The sequence below is a fragment of the Anneissia japonica genome, unplaced genomic scaffold (genome assembly GCF_011630105.1).
Source record: "Anneissia japonica isolate Jap-2015-1 unplaced genomic scaffold, ASM1163010v1 scaffold287753_len344599_cov186, whole genome shotgun sequence".
Lineage (NCBI taxonomy): Eukaryota > Metazoa > Echinodermata > Crinoidea > Comatulida > Comatulidae > Anneissia > Anneissia japonica.
Window position 1 is genome coordinate 1,341 of NW_022712461.1, and position 13,951 is coordinate 15,291.

Genomic DNA, 13,951 nt, shown 5'->3' on the forward strand with positions numbered 1-13,951 from the left:
TCTTAATGCTTTGCATCGGCTGTACCGTGTATACAAATACATTCTTTTTATACTACTACTATAAAACTAGGCCTTTTCTAGATAGAAGCAAGGACTAGGCCTAGACGGGACGATGATGGAATAGAACTGCAGGGATAAGCCCAGTCGGCTGGCGTTCGGACGGACGGTAAACAAGTCTAGGCCTATATAAATTGCCTTTGGGAGATGGAGTTTTTGAGTGTTTTGTAAAAAAAAAAAAAAAAAAAAAAATCCAGGTCGGGGGCTTTTCCGACGGTCGGGCGGGGATGCTAACCAATTGTTTTATTTTACGTAGCCTAATTCATAACTTTAAAGCGCCGAGAGACTTCTTTTGCCTGACCAGCAGATCACCTACAGTACTGTAACTCATCCTTAGTGATGAGTTTAAATCTAGTTTTTAATTAACATCATAATGTAACAAATTTAGCAAACAAACACAACGTACTGTAGCATTTTTATACATACAGTTCTGTCATTTTGTTATGATACACTCTATTTTCAGGCAAACTCTTTTTTTAGGCTTTGTTTTTTATCCATGGTTTAAAACACTGAAATATTAACACAAATTACAATAAAAATAAAATTCATAAAATGAGCAAAAATACAATCACAGTATACAATATATTATATGAACACCAATAAAATAATGATAATTAAGTCATATAAAAATAAGAACAGTGCAAGTGAAGGAATATAATTATAACTTACACTCTGATTTGACGAATTGCACCATATTTTCCAAATATATCATACATTTCTTCAGCCGTAATCTTATATGGTAAGTTTCTCACATACAATATTCTGTTTACCTCTGGTGGCAGACGAACCTAACAACAGAAAGCATCAGTGTTATAAGTTACTGTAGCAAGTAACATCCATACAATGCAGAATTGTAATTTTTTACATTATTGAAAAAAAACTGTAGATTTACAAATAATGGAAAGTTTATTTTGACATTACAATTAATGTCCGTATTGAGCTAATTATTTTAAAATTCAATATTTGAATTGGTTACTTATTAATATAATATATTAATGAAGTATCCATACCTGTACCTGTAAATTGAAAATTAATATCCAAGTTAGTAACCACAGTATATTGTATTCGATTTCACTCTAGCTTTGTTTTAGGTTAATAAAGCATTATAATTGTTATTATTATTAGCACATAAATACTGTAGATTAAATTCTTGTGTAACACGCAGCTCATTGCTATGCTCAAACACTGTTTTACTGATGTAACATTTTTTCACATACATACAAATGTATTTTGGCTTAGCCTAAACAAAGACCACACTGTAAAGTTTTTTTTGTGCGGAGAATATCTCAAAAAAACCAACTCAAATTTCTGCAGAAAATCACTAGGAAAATAAATGCGTGGAATTATAATTACTGCTTATACATCGGTTGTACATTGAGAGATAGGCCAAACCCTAATTTTTTGGTGCAGATAGAATTCTACTGTAGGCCTAATTTTTGCGTGAACGATATATTCCCCATGCAAGCCTTACTTTACAGCCTGGAACATGCCATAGACAAAAGACATCAAGACTTACAAGTTTACCTGCACAGCAATATTTCTCGATCTATGTATGGTTTTAGTAATTAGATAGTGAGAGCCCAATAAATACTTACAACCAAATTCAAGTTTAAGAAGAGCTGTTCTTAGGCCTAGTATTTCAATATACATTTTGTTCTGAAAAATAGGACTATAATTACACTCATTATTATTAATACTTATTAAGTAGTATTTATTCAACATTATTATGGTTATGGTTTATGGTTTTATATTTATATAGCGCCTTCCACGATCGAAACCGTCTCAAGGCGCTTGAAAAATATATGTGAATAATGTACAGGTATGGAAATAAATTTGACCAGAAATAACCTAAACAAACCAAACAGAATAACCGACAAAACAGATAAAAAATAGAATCACACGTCATCACACCATTTCACTGACCGACCAAGGCCGGTCAGCTATTGATTTCACAGGTGTCATAATGATGTGTGTAACTAAATATTGGCCTATCGAGCAACGAAAATGAACGAATGTAAGTGGTCTATAGTGAATTATAAAGGTGAGTTTTCAATCGGCTTTTGAAAATCCCAGTTGAATAATAATAAATAATCGGGCAGGCTGTTCCAAAGCTTAGGAGCAGCAACTGCAAATGCTCGATCACTATAAGTTCTGAGACGACTTTGGGGAACGAATAGCACTGATTTATCAGTTGTTGACCTAAGGGATCTTGTAATTTATTAATGGTAATGGCGAGATATCATTAAATAAAAGAAGTTTGTTTCACACTTAGGGCCTACTAATTGTTAAGTTTCACACTTACTAATTGATAAATTTATCCCTAAAGTTACTGTATAAATATATAGGACTGGGCCTTGATAGATAGGCACGGAAGGCTAGGCCTAGTACTATAGCTATTTAGTAATAGTACTGCACGTACTAGGCCTACTAAGGTCATGCCGCATGCCTCCACTTCTTCATCCACGCCGCGACGGCGGTTAGCCTAGCCTAGCCTTATTAGTATTTATGATTTATCTAAAACTTACTATCGGATCTTATATACGTACTGATATTATAAAAAATGTTTGTTACCATGTTATTGAAATGACAGTATGAAATAAGTTTTAAATTTTGTTAAAAGTCATAAAAATACTCACATTTTGACGACGACCTGCTTGCATAGCCATCTTGACGAATTTAGCGTTTGTCAGTCATTACGTCATCACCATAATAAAGTATACATCCTCTACTACTAATTTCCTGATTAGTACATATTTAATTGTTTTAAATAAATGTCTGCATTTCTAAAGTAAAAACAAAACATACCAAGTACTTTTAACTTAATTTTTAAAGAAAAATTATATTTAAATTGTACAATTTACAGAAATATTCAAAAAATATGAACTTGTGATTTTTCGCAGGGTCAAGTGTTGTTTTTCTACTTACTTACTACGTGTTTATTTTTTCGTGCGTAGCGCCAGCAGCTGATTGTTAGCTGCTGTAGTAAAGAGTAACTCCAAGCTGTTGGTGGTTCTGTCCCCGAGTTTAAGCTGAGAGTGGTGCAACAGCAGTTTGTTGATTTTTGATTGAACTAGCCTAGGCCTAGGTGGTTTCATTATCGAGTATGGATACAAACGGAATGAAAACTCCTCCCAATGATTTGTATGAAGATATCCCAGCAGGAGGTAGGTAAACATTTATTTGGGTGTATTTTTTCATATGCATAGGCCTAGCCTAGTCACTAGTACTTTACTACTACTACTACTACTACTACTACTACTACTACTACTACTACTACTACTACTACTACTAGGCCCTTAGCCTGGCCCTAGGCCAGGCTACTAAAGGCCTAGATGACAGCATTCTACTGCTACTACTACTACAGTACTAGGCCTAGGCCTACTAGATTAGTCTACAGTAGTCTATGCCAAGCAAGCTTGGCCCAACTACTAGCCCTACTTAATTATTATTTATTTATTATTATTATTATTATTATTATTATTATTATTATTATTATTATTATTATTATTTTACATTTATAAACTTAAAGCGCTTTTTCAAAAGGATCAAAGCGCTGTACATATCAAAGTTCAAAATATATATTTATATATACAGAAATCTTAAAACTACCATTAAAAGATACAAAACTACTTAACTTCAATGAATTTAATGTAGAATTAAGTACTACTGTATTAATAATTATACGAGCATGGACCAACCACTCATTATCATGTTTCTGGCCAAAGAAGTTTTTCTGAGCGGTTTGCAGGTTTGCAAATTGATTGTGTCAAAAAATTGATAACCAGAACACTGTGCACACAGTTTACATTATATGCCCTACTCCACCAATGTAATTTTCAACAGTAATGTTGATGAAAGGTTTTTTAGTGACAATGCATTCTACCATCATATACCGTATCTTGTTGAACTTGTCCCATGCTCTATTTCATCATCTCCACTCTGAAAATAAATCTGATTGCCATCCTAAAATTCTGAACAGCTTACGGATGTTTTTCTTCTCCCTCTTCTCTCTGGAATTACCTTCCCCAACTTAATAATTTGACTACATTAAATTCATTGAAAGATAGGCCCTAGATGGATTTTGTTTTACAAATTATCTTCCTTATTTTATATTATTTTTTAAATGCCTGAAAGACACACTTTGTACAAACCTTCATTGCTGTAAAATTATTTTTGATTTAGAGATTCATTTTAACTGATAGTGAAAAGAGTGAAAAAAAGAGAAACCTATTTGAATGTTGTATGTACTGTAAATATAGACTGAAACAACATTCCTCTAATATATTTTTGTCATTTTTAAAATCACTTTTTATAGTAAGTTGTAAATTTTATATGCATACTATACAGTACTACAGCTTCATACTGTACTTGTGTGTAGTTGAAAGAGGCTTGAAAATGTCTTTTCTTGTAACTACAATTTTTAGGGCAAATGCTATGGCACAGGTGGGCAAATTGCGACCCACAGGCCACATGCGGCCTGACAATGATATTTTTGCGGCCTGCGAAAATGAATTAAAACCCCTATCTTTGAATAGAAAACACCATGTTTTTTATGGCCCTACTCCGATCAAAAGTAGTATTAAAACTGAGAATAAAAATGCAGTGCATGAAGGTTTTTGGAAGCACATTGGAAACATCAGCGTTTGGGTGCGGCCCTCAGTGTTAAATAAACACATTTATGTGCTATGGCATGCTCTTCGGATAATATTTTAGTCTACATTAGGCCTCACCAGGGCATGTCCAGTCTGCTGAATTTTGAGTTTAACTTTAGTGGTTGGTAGGTATGTACAGTACTCCAAGGCTTACTTTGTAATTAATTTAAAAAAAACTTTAGTACTGTATTGGTATCTTGATTCACTGATCCCTAGTATTGTAACATAATACTGTATGTTGCTCTATGGATAGACTCAGATCTGATTGTGACAGAAAGAAAAGAAGTTCATTGGTTGTTCGATTACTAGTACAGTACTGTAGCCTAGTTTGTTCTTCTGAGTTGAAGTGTCACAGAGAATTTGAGTCTATATTTAGCTCAACAGTAACCATTTTAGAGATGTTGGGGAAAACAACATTGATGTACCAAGTTAAACAGTCCGTGTTCATAGTGTATAATAATGTGCTTGTTAACTTTGTTCACAAGTATTGTAATGTAAACTTAAATGTACAGTAATGCAAATTAATTATTAATATTGAGCTAAACAAAAAGGGCTACTTGTGTATATAAGAAGCTGATGTTGAAATTGTCAAGTTAATTGTTAATTTTTTTGCCAAGGTATCTACTACACTAATTGTTTAAGTTCAAGTGTTGGGAAAGGTATTATCAAGATAATTTTTGGCCATGAAATCATAAAATAAGACTTGACAGATAAATGGGGGCACCTTACCAAATTTTATATTATAAAACTAAAAACCAAATTTTAATTTATCGAATAAGATATGTAACTAAAAAAGTAGATCTAGAATGTTGAGCCTTTAATTTTAAAGTAAAAGAAAGACCAAATTTATTAATGACTACTTTTTAAATAGTGTGTAATAATGTCTTACTAATCCTACTGTATTCAGGTTTTGAGTCATCACAGATAATAAATAGTCATATCTTAACATTGTTTTCTTATGGACAAAATTATAGTTATAGTTATTGTTACTTTAAATATTTAGATAAATAGAAGTTGCAATTGCAATAACAAAATTTCAAAAATATGATGTAATTTGTAGTATTGGTGACACATACAGAAGTTGTGATAAATGGCTTAATATGTCATTTGCTCAAATGCCTGTGAACTATTTTCCATCCTAATAGTAGTATTTAATGCCCTGCTCGTGACATTTACTGAAGGATATAATTGTGATGTTATGAACAAGGCAGTTTGTTTCCAGCTGTCGGCATTACCATCAAGTCCTTATTTATTAACTGCAATCCCGTTTTACTATACAGAGTAGGCTCGGTCATCATGGATTTCTTCTCCTTTCAAAGTTGGTATCAATTTTTTGAAGTATTCAATCATTGTTTTGCTTTCAATTTTTATATTAAAACTAAGTTATATGATTCGTATCATCTTACATAGTGGCTATACTAGGCAGCATATGTTTATTTTATTAACAAAATAATTATAAAGTCAGCTGTAACAAATTAACAAATAGGTAAAAGCAACAACTAGAGTAGACAGTTTTTCAAAATTGGTACTTTTTGGCAAGTTTACAATACATTTTTTAAATTTTTATAATCAAGTTAATTTGTCATCTGAATGTTTACTGTATATTTTCTTTAATTAAAAATCATTATTTTTGGCAGATTCCTAACAAGGTGTAATAAAAGTCTCACCTTAGACTTACAAAATACATATTTAATCAATTTAATTCATTAAACTCAATACTGACTTTAAATCACTCCAGGCAGTTTCAATACTTTTAAACTTTAGGTCTGACTAAAATTCATACAAAGGTAGGATTGAGTAGAATGTCTGTCAATTGACTAGACTTGCATAACATATTTTATTCATTCCTGCCCTCACAATTATTTTTTCCATCCTTGTTAGAATTCTCAAATTCCATTTGTTAGTACTCTATTTAATGTATGTTTATCTAAATTCAACACAAAAACAGACTTGATGAAGAGAAAACCATGGGCCAGTGTCCCAACGCAAAATATTGGAAAATTTTGCTTACAGAAATTATTTTGTATAGCATTCATCTCCATTTCAAAGTAATAATCAAGGCACTTGTGAAGAAATGACATCGCAGAGAAAGAAGAAAGCTGAAAACAATCCGTATTCATTAACAAAACCATAAAATATCCTTGAAACTAAAAAAAACCAAAAAAAAAAAACCAAACAAACAATTAAAAAGAAAACTGATGATGCAGAGGCGCAAAATTAATCAGCTCCTTTACTAATGCACTTTGAAGCCCCAGTAATTGAACTTTCAACTGACTTTCACAGATGATATACGGCTTGTTTGTGGTTATATTTTTTGTTGCAGAGCCTGGATAAAAAGGAATAGAAGTCATCATAGTTCATACCTCTACATAAAAATCATAAATTGCTGTTTACTATAAACTCAGTTATTTTTAAAATGCAACTCATTGTAAAATGAGTTTTTACTACAGTTTATTTATTTTATCATCAGTGCCTATTCAGGACTATGAAGCTATTATTATTAGACTCCATGGTAAGACCATGGAGGAAATATGGTAAGACTAATTCTGGCTTAGTTTGTTTCTAATCAATGGGGCTGTTGAATGCATCACTGCACATCCATAGCTTCTATAAACTGAATCGCCTTCACAAGAGACATGCAGTATATAGAGGATAGTGGTTAATGTCACGCTTGACTGGTCAACAATATCTTACCGATATTAATGTAGCTTTTACCAATCAATACATTGGTAGAGTTATGAGTAGTGACATATATCTAAAAATAGTAAGTTCAATTTGAATATAAAATTAGTTTGGAAAGAGGGACTTGTATACCTTACTACAGTGTTAGTACATTGAATCTCTTGTTCAAAGGCCACTTCATGTACACACATAGATACAGATTTTGATAATGTGTTTGTAAACATTTAGAAAGATTAATTTAGAAACATTAATTTTATGTCAAGTGATATACAGTACTCTTTTACAATAAATTTCATAACAAATTGCTGTCCGAAAACTACCTTGAGACTGAGCTGGCTCGTAGCATGGCACAAGTCATTGCAGGATTTGAATCCTGAACCATTGTATTAGAAGATCAGCATCTTGACCAAAATTCTTTGGTGATGACCTACTATGAAAGTGTTGTTGCATTGACTACATACAATGACAGACTGTAAAATATGGCCTTCGCATTTTAAAAACTAAGGGCCAATTTTCACGAATATTTTCCAAAATTTAGGCCTTTTTACCTATCTCTTAATATTATATAACCAATGTATATATTACTATTATGCAGTAGTTACGATTCAGCGCACCAATTTTCCTAGCGAATTTAGCATGTTTCTGATGTATCATCTGTGCAATTTAAATACCTTGTATTATATGTATTATTCCTGATGATGCTTCAATAAAAGCGAAACGTTGAATAAAATGGCCTTGTCAATTTTTTGAAATGACGTTCATACTATTTTAAGGTACTTACTATTGATTATGCTTTGTGAAGGGCCCTCTGTGTTTAATGCTGACTATAAAATGGTGGCAGGCTTACCAAACATATTAAACTATGCAAATTAAAGAATAAAGGTATATAACATTTTACAATCAGGACAAAGGCCAGACAATTTAGCAGTTTTCAAGAGCTATACACACAGCATAGATAACTGATTGACAAGCTACAATACAGTATGTACTAACAGTAACCACTGCTCATCTTCGTATTATCAATTGTAAAGTGGGAAATAAAAGATCCAGACCTTGAACTAATGTGGAATATCATTGAAGCAAGCTGAGGGTTTTTTTGTGGTAGTATTTACTAACTGTGATTGATTTCATGGACGGATAACAAACAAAGGAGAGTCTAGCACTCCTGTTTAACAAAACCAGTGGAGACGTGGCATAGTGTTTGATTATCTGTCAGTTAGGTAGATTTTATCTGTAGTTTGTCTTTACATTTGACAGTTTTTGAATTGTTGCAGTGTGATCACATAGTTTGATTCTACTGTGTCTGGATTTTGTAGTTTCTGATGTTGATTCACTGATTTTGAGGAAAAAATGAACTACTGTAGTCTGATGTACCACAGAACACCATCAAAGTGAAAGCTCTATTGGTTCTGAACGCATATAGAAACATTTAACTTCCTGGAATGAAGTACAGAAAGAAGAATGTGATTTTCTTATTCGCAATGCATTTGCGGTGAATCTGATGGAAGACTTAGGTTTGCTATGAAAAAGGCTTGGTCATTGGTATCTTTGAATCTTGCTGTGCTATCAATATAAAATTACTACCCTCACTTTTATCAGGGATCTTCATATGTCTTGAAACACTTTTCAATATTGGAATCTTTAATTTATTGGACTCTAGTTTTCTTATACTAGAATTTTATAAATAGAATTACTAAACGGCACTCGGCAATCTGCTATTGTCTGCAATCATAAAAGAATCAAACACTTGATAATTCCGCAGACGATAAACTACTGTACATGGTGCAAGTATGCAAGAGTTATATCATTTGACATTGTGAAAGCTTATAAAAGTGTGCAGCAAATTTTTGCAAATTCTCAAAACAGTTTTTACAGTTTATGAACCAGTGTGCATTTTAACCACTAGCCTTGTGTTTTGTGATTAGTGATTTGCATATATTCCGGTGAAAACTAACAGGAGTTGTGAAATTTCAGAATTTGTCTCAAATGAGATGGTAGCCAACAACAGTAAAATGCAACTTTAATAGTACAGATTTGATGGTTTTATGTGAAAAGAGTTCTAGAGAGACACGAAGTAGGTATAGTTAATACTAAAGCGTCATCATGTTGAATGGGGAATTGGAAAGTATTGAGGAGGGGTACGGATCAGCAGATGAAAGACCCTCAGATGAGCGCATGCGATCAGCCTCTGCTATCAACTATCAAACGTACCTGCAGATTGTACCCACCGATATTGATGATGAAGATGAGGAAAACATCTTTTTTTGGGGTGAGGAGAATTCTGTAAATTTAATAGTGGAGATTCCAGTGCTTGAATTGACACATATTGGCTTTATTGTAAAAACTATCTAAGTTTCCGTAGTAGGGCCCTACAGGTATAGCATTTAGAAAAACACAGACTCCTACCAGTTCTGTATATGTTCCTGTAGGCCTGGTAGGTATACCAAAGTTATAGTACTATATTATCGTAGCTAGTATCTAATATTATCACATCTTTTAAGTTAGTATCAGAGTGCTGCCTCATCAGTACCTGATCAGACTTTGATCAGACTAAAAGCCTGTTTATATTTGCAACCATAATGATAAAAAGCTAAAAAGCAATTGTTCATATAGAAAATGAAAGAAATAAGAGAAGTTCTTACACTAGTAGAATGAATTGATAACGGTTTATCGTGTACTGTATACGATAACAAAATATTTTCACAATCAATTCAAATGATGTCACAATCATGGAATCATTTTTACTCCTTATTTTATCATTTTTCAATGATAGTGACGTCATTTGAATTGATTTGTGAAATTATTTTTTATTGTATACACGATAAGTTGTTATCGAATTGTCCAAGTGTAAAAACTTATCTATATAAAAAATTGCTTTTCAGCTTATTATCATTCTCGTTCCAAGTATAAACAGACTTTAACACAGCTACAACTACGGTACTAGTACCTTATAAAAAAACGTTATAAAAAGCATGTGCACTCATTTTAACGACTGGCGTTGGTGGTGGTAGTTCGTTGAAACGGAATTAATAGCGACTATTATAGCAGAAATGGAAAAGATTGAATTGTCAATAAATAAATACAACAAATCTGATTTTATTATTAAGAAAAATATACATTATCACTTTGAAAAATGTACGCAATCGGACTTTTTAACGTTATTACTTGGTCGATGATGCAAAGGTCATTGGTAATATCGACTATTCGTAAAACGGACGTTGCTTGGTTTTTACCCGTAATATTACAAAGAAAATCTGAAAACCAGACTAATGAGACTACTTCGATGCTGTTGTTAGCATTGTTGGAGTACGTTGTTGCCAGCCAGAAGATGATATGGTGGTACGATAACGCTGACTTAGATGCCTATGTTACGTAATCGTGTCCTTGTAATCCGAGCCGACTTTACCGTTAAGCAAGTTAATTTACCGTTATTCTAGTAAAGTTAAGTCACTTAACTTTAGTCACTTAAGCTTTTTATCTAGCTATAATTGAGTGGTTCACGTCGAACTTTTAACTAGTTTAAGTGGATGTATATCTAGATAAAAGTTCGACGTGAACCAGGCTTAAGTGGCATAAACATACAATTACCACAATACTGTTGTATACAATAAGAACTTTTTGTCTGATGATCATAAGATTGAATAGAGCATAAAAAAGGGTATAATCAAGAAGCAGTTTGCCTTTGATATTCAGTTCTTATACATATTTCCTGGAATACTAGAAAAATTCTACATGGTAGAACCTAAAATTATTTTATTCTCTGACTCCCCTTCTCTCCTAAAAATACCTTGATATGTCAAAAGAAAAAATCCAAAATTCCGGCTTCAATTTCCAAGCGGTGTTTAAGTTATGACATTTAGAAATTTAGGTACCACGCCATCTTTTTCATGCCAGAAATGGCTCCTTTAAACTTTGTACGGTTTTTACAAAGCTAAGAAAGTATAATACACGATGGCGTGTATTTCAATACTTGGAGTATGTATTATACTTTCTTATCTGAGATTAATCAGTGGACCTTTCGGTTTTTACAAAGCTATTTCTCTGGAAATAACAAAGATAAAAAAGATAAGTTGAAAATTGCTACATAGACTGAAATTTGGCCCCTCTTTCAAAAAATACCATTCAAATTTAGGTAGTCTATTTTATTAGAATGTTATATTCCCCCAAAAAAAGCATTGTGCGAAAATAGATTTTTGCTTTTTTGGAAGGCTGTATTATCACTCTTTAAAATAAGGAAGTAGAAATTAAATATGTGATGAATATACTCATACTACTACTACATAAAGATTTGCAATTTAATTAGAACAATAATGAATGTATGATGGGGTCCCGAACATGGTTTCTCGACCATTGACCCTAAAAATACCCCCTACTTTGACTGATCGGATGACCCTGTTGACACTTAATATTACATTAATTATTAAATTTATACCAGTACACAGATATACATATCAGTGTAAGTAGAAAATTTTAAACTTTGTTCCTTAACTTCTTCAGTGTGAACTGATTTTTTAAAAATAGACAGATATCAGTGTGTTATAGATATCAGGTCAAAGTTAAAATCACAAATAAGTCAGTATTTCTGACTGAACTTTGACCTAATATCCAGAATACATTAAAATCTGTCTATTTTTCTGTCTAATAAAGGAGTCATTCCTGGTATAAAAAAGGGGCGTGGTACCTAAATTTCAAAATGTCAACTTAAAAACCGCTTGGAAATTGGAGCTGTAATTTTGGATTCTTTCTTTTGACGTATCAAGGTATTTTTAGAAATGAAAACCACCAAACAATGGGCTGTGCAGCGCACTCAACCTATTGATTTTTGCCTTTCTTACGTGCCTTTAATATTAAAAATGGTTTTTTTTCTTATGTGTTAGAACAGTCCAAACAAATTGATATGATTTTATAATTGGCATTATAATACTTTTTGTTCTATTGAATTTCTGTATCTCAGAACAATTTAAAAGTGTTCAACATTTTAAAAATTTTCTGAACTAAATTTTCTAGAAGTAGCCAGCCCTTGGCCCCTTATTTTCCCCCATTTTCCCTTGTAGCTTTGTGTGCATTGTGCTATTCTGAAGTTAGTATACAATATGTAGGCCTACTGTATGATATCCAATCATGTTTATTTAGCCCATGGCGACTGGTTATGACTGACTATAAATAGTTGATATCAATACTTCATTTCATTCATTGTTTTGTTATACACATTTTATGTACAACAGTGTACCCTGTCAAATACATAACCCATTCCACAGCATATTTACCCATTAATAACTATTTTATACTTTTGCTATTAACAGTTATGCATAGTAGTAGGAAAGGTCATCGGGGAATATATGCTATGAAATACAATTTCAGGAATCAAATTATGAGTATAATTGTCTTTCACCTTAGACATTACTACCGGTGCCTCTTGAACATCTAATGAATTGAGGCAAATCACTAGTAATTGAATTACACTATTCCTTCAAAGAAATATTAGATTACAGATTTATTGATTAAGTTAAAAGATTCCATTCATGTTTTAAATCTGATCAGAACTAAGGTAGGAATATTTGAATCCAAAGCACTTAATATGAACTATAATGTGCTTATAAATCCTATTTATCAGAAATATCTTCACCACCATTATCATAAAATTTATCATCATCGTTATCATCTTTATTATCATCATAATTTTTTTTTACCCATCATCATCATTCATCAATGATCATCATCTTTATCTTTGAGTCCATATTGTCATCAACATTATTGCCATTGCCATTTTGTTATGATCATCATTAAATATTAATATTTAAGTTGAAAAAATCTTCCATAAACCTTTATAAACATGAAAAAATTAAAAAATTTATGTGGATACTCGGACTGTATTACACTTTGTCTTAATTACAATGTATAAATTATTTACTCAATGTAATATAAAGCTAACAGTAAATATTTCAACAGAGATAAAAACCATCTGTTTTTGGTTTCCTTGATTTACCTTGGTAAATTAGAATTCATACAATGCTAAGCATATTGGAGCTTTTAGTTTAACATTATTTTATGTCAAGCAATCTATGATATTACACAAGAGTGTCTATAGTAAATTGCCATTTATGTCTCATTCAAAATTGAGTGTCTATGAAGCAGCAAGCGATGTTGTAATGATAGTAATATTATTGCTTCTTTTTTATAACACAGGCACAACCGAAAGATGTGCAACAATAACAAAATCAGTATAAACTTAATTCAGTGATTAAATATTAGTAGAACATGAAAAATGTATATATAACAAAAAAAATAAAAAATAAAAAGGGGGTTTACAAAAAGAAAAAAAAAAGAATACTAATACTTCTACTAATAATATAACTAAATAAATAAGTAAATAAGAATATATATACAGTATTTTATATATATATATATGTATATATATACAAAATATGATTGTCAGGATCAGCGACATATAGTGCTCAATGCGAATGCAGAGCGTAATAGTAATAGAAAGGTTATGTTGAGCGTAAATTTACTCTCTGTTTCATGCAATATCTTCAGGAGTGAGTGGATAGGAAGATAAT

General features: G+C 31.9%; 1 protein-coding gene and 1 long non-coding RNA gene across 7 annotated transcripts in view; one reads left to right on the top strand and one right to left on the bottom strand.

The window, feature by feature from the left end:
* Positions 1–699: 699 nt before the first annotated feature.
* Positions 700–8,187, bottom strand: LOC117107806. The gene is made up of 3 exons (XR_004445290.1): positions 8,173–8,187; positions 2,694–2,840; positions 700–845 (listed from the first exon to the last, which is right to left on the bottom strand). It is a non-coding gene; the product is annotated as an uncharacterized LOC117107806 (long non-coding RNA).
* The window catches only part of LOC117107804 (tumor protein D52-like), a 30,493-nt gene continuing 19,523 nt past the window's right edge, over positions 2,982–13,951 (top strand). For 4 of the 6 annotated variants that reach the window (XM_033249580.1, XM_033249581.1, XM_033249582.1 and 1 more), the window contains exon 1: positions 8,328–9,660. In XM_033249580.1, the coding sequence (XP_033105471.1) occupies positions 9,495–9,660 (166 nt within the window). In that variant the 5' untranslated portion in view covers positions 8,328–9,494. Of the gene's footprint in view, positions 3,222–5,885; positions 6,028–8,327; positions 9,661–13,951 lie in introns of those variants that run through there. The other 2 variants (XM_033249583.1, XM_033249585.1) reach the window with 2 other exon arrangements.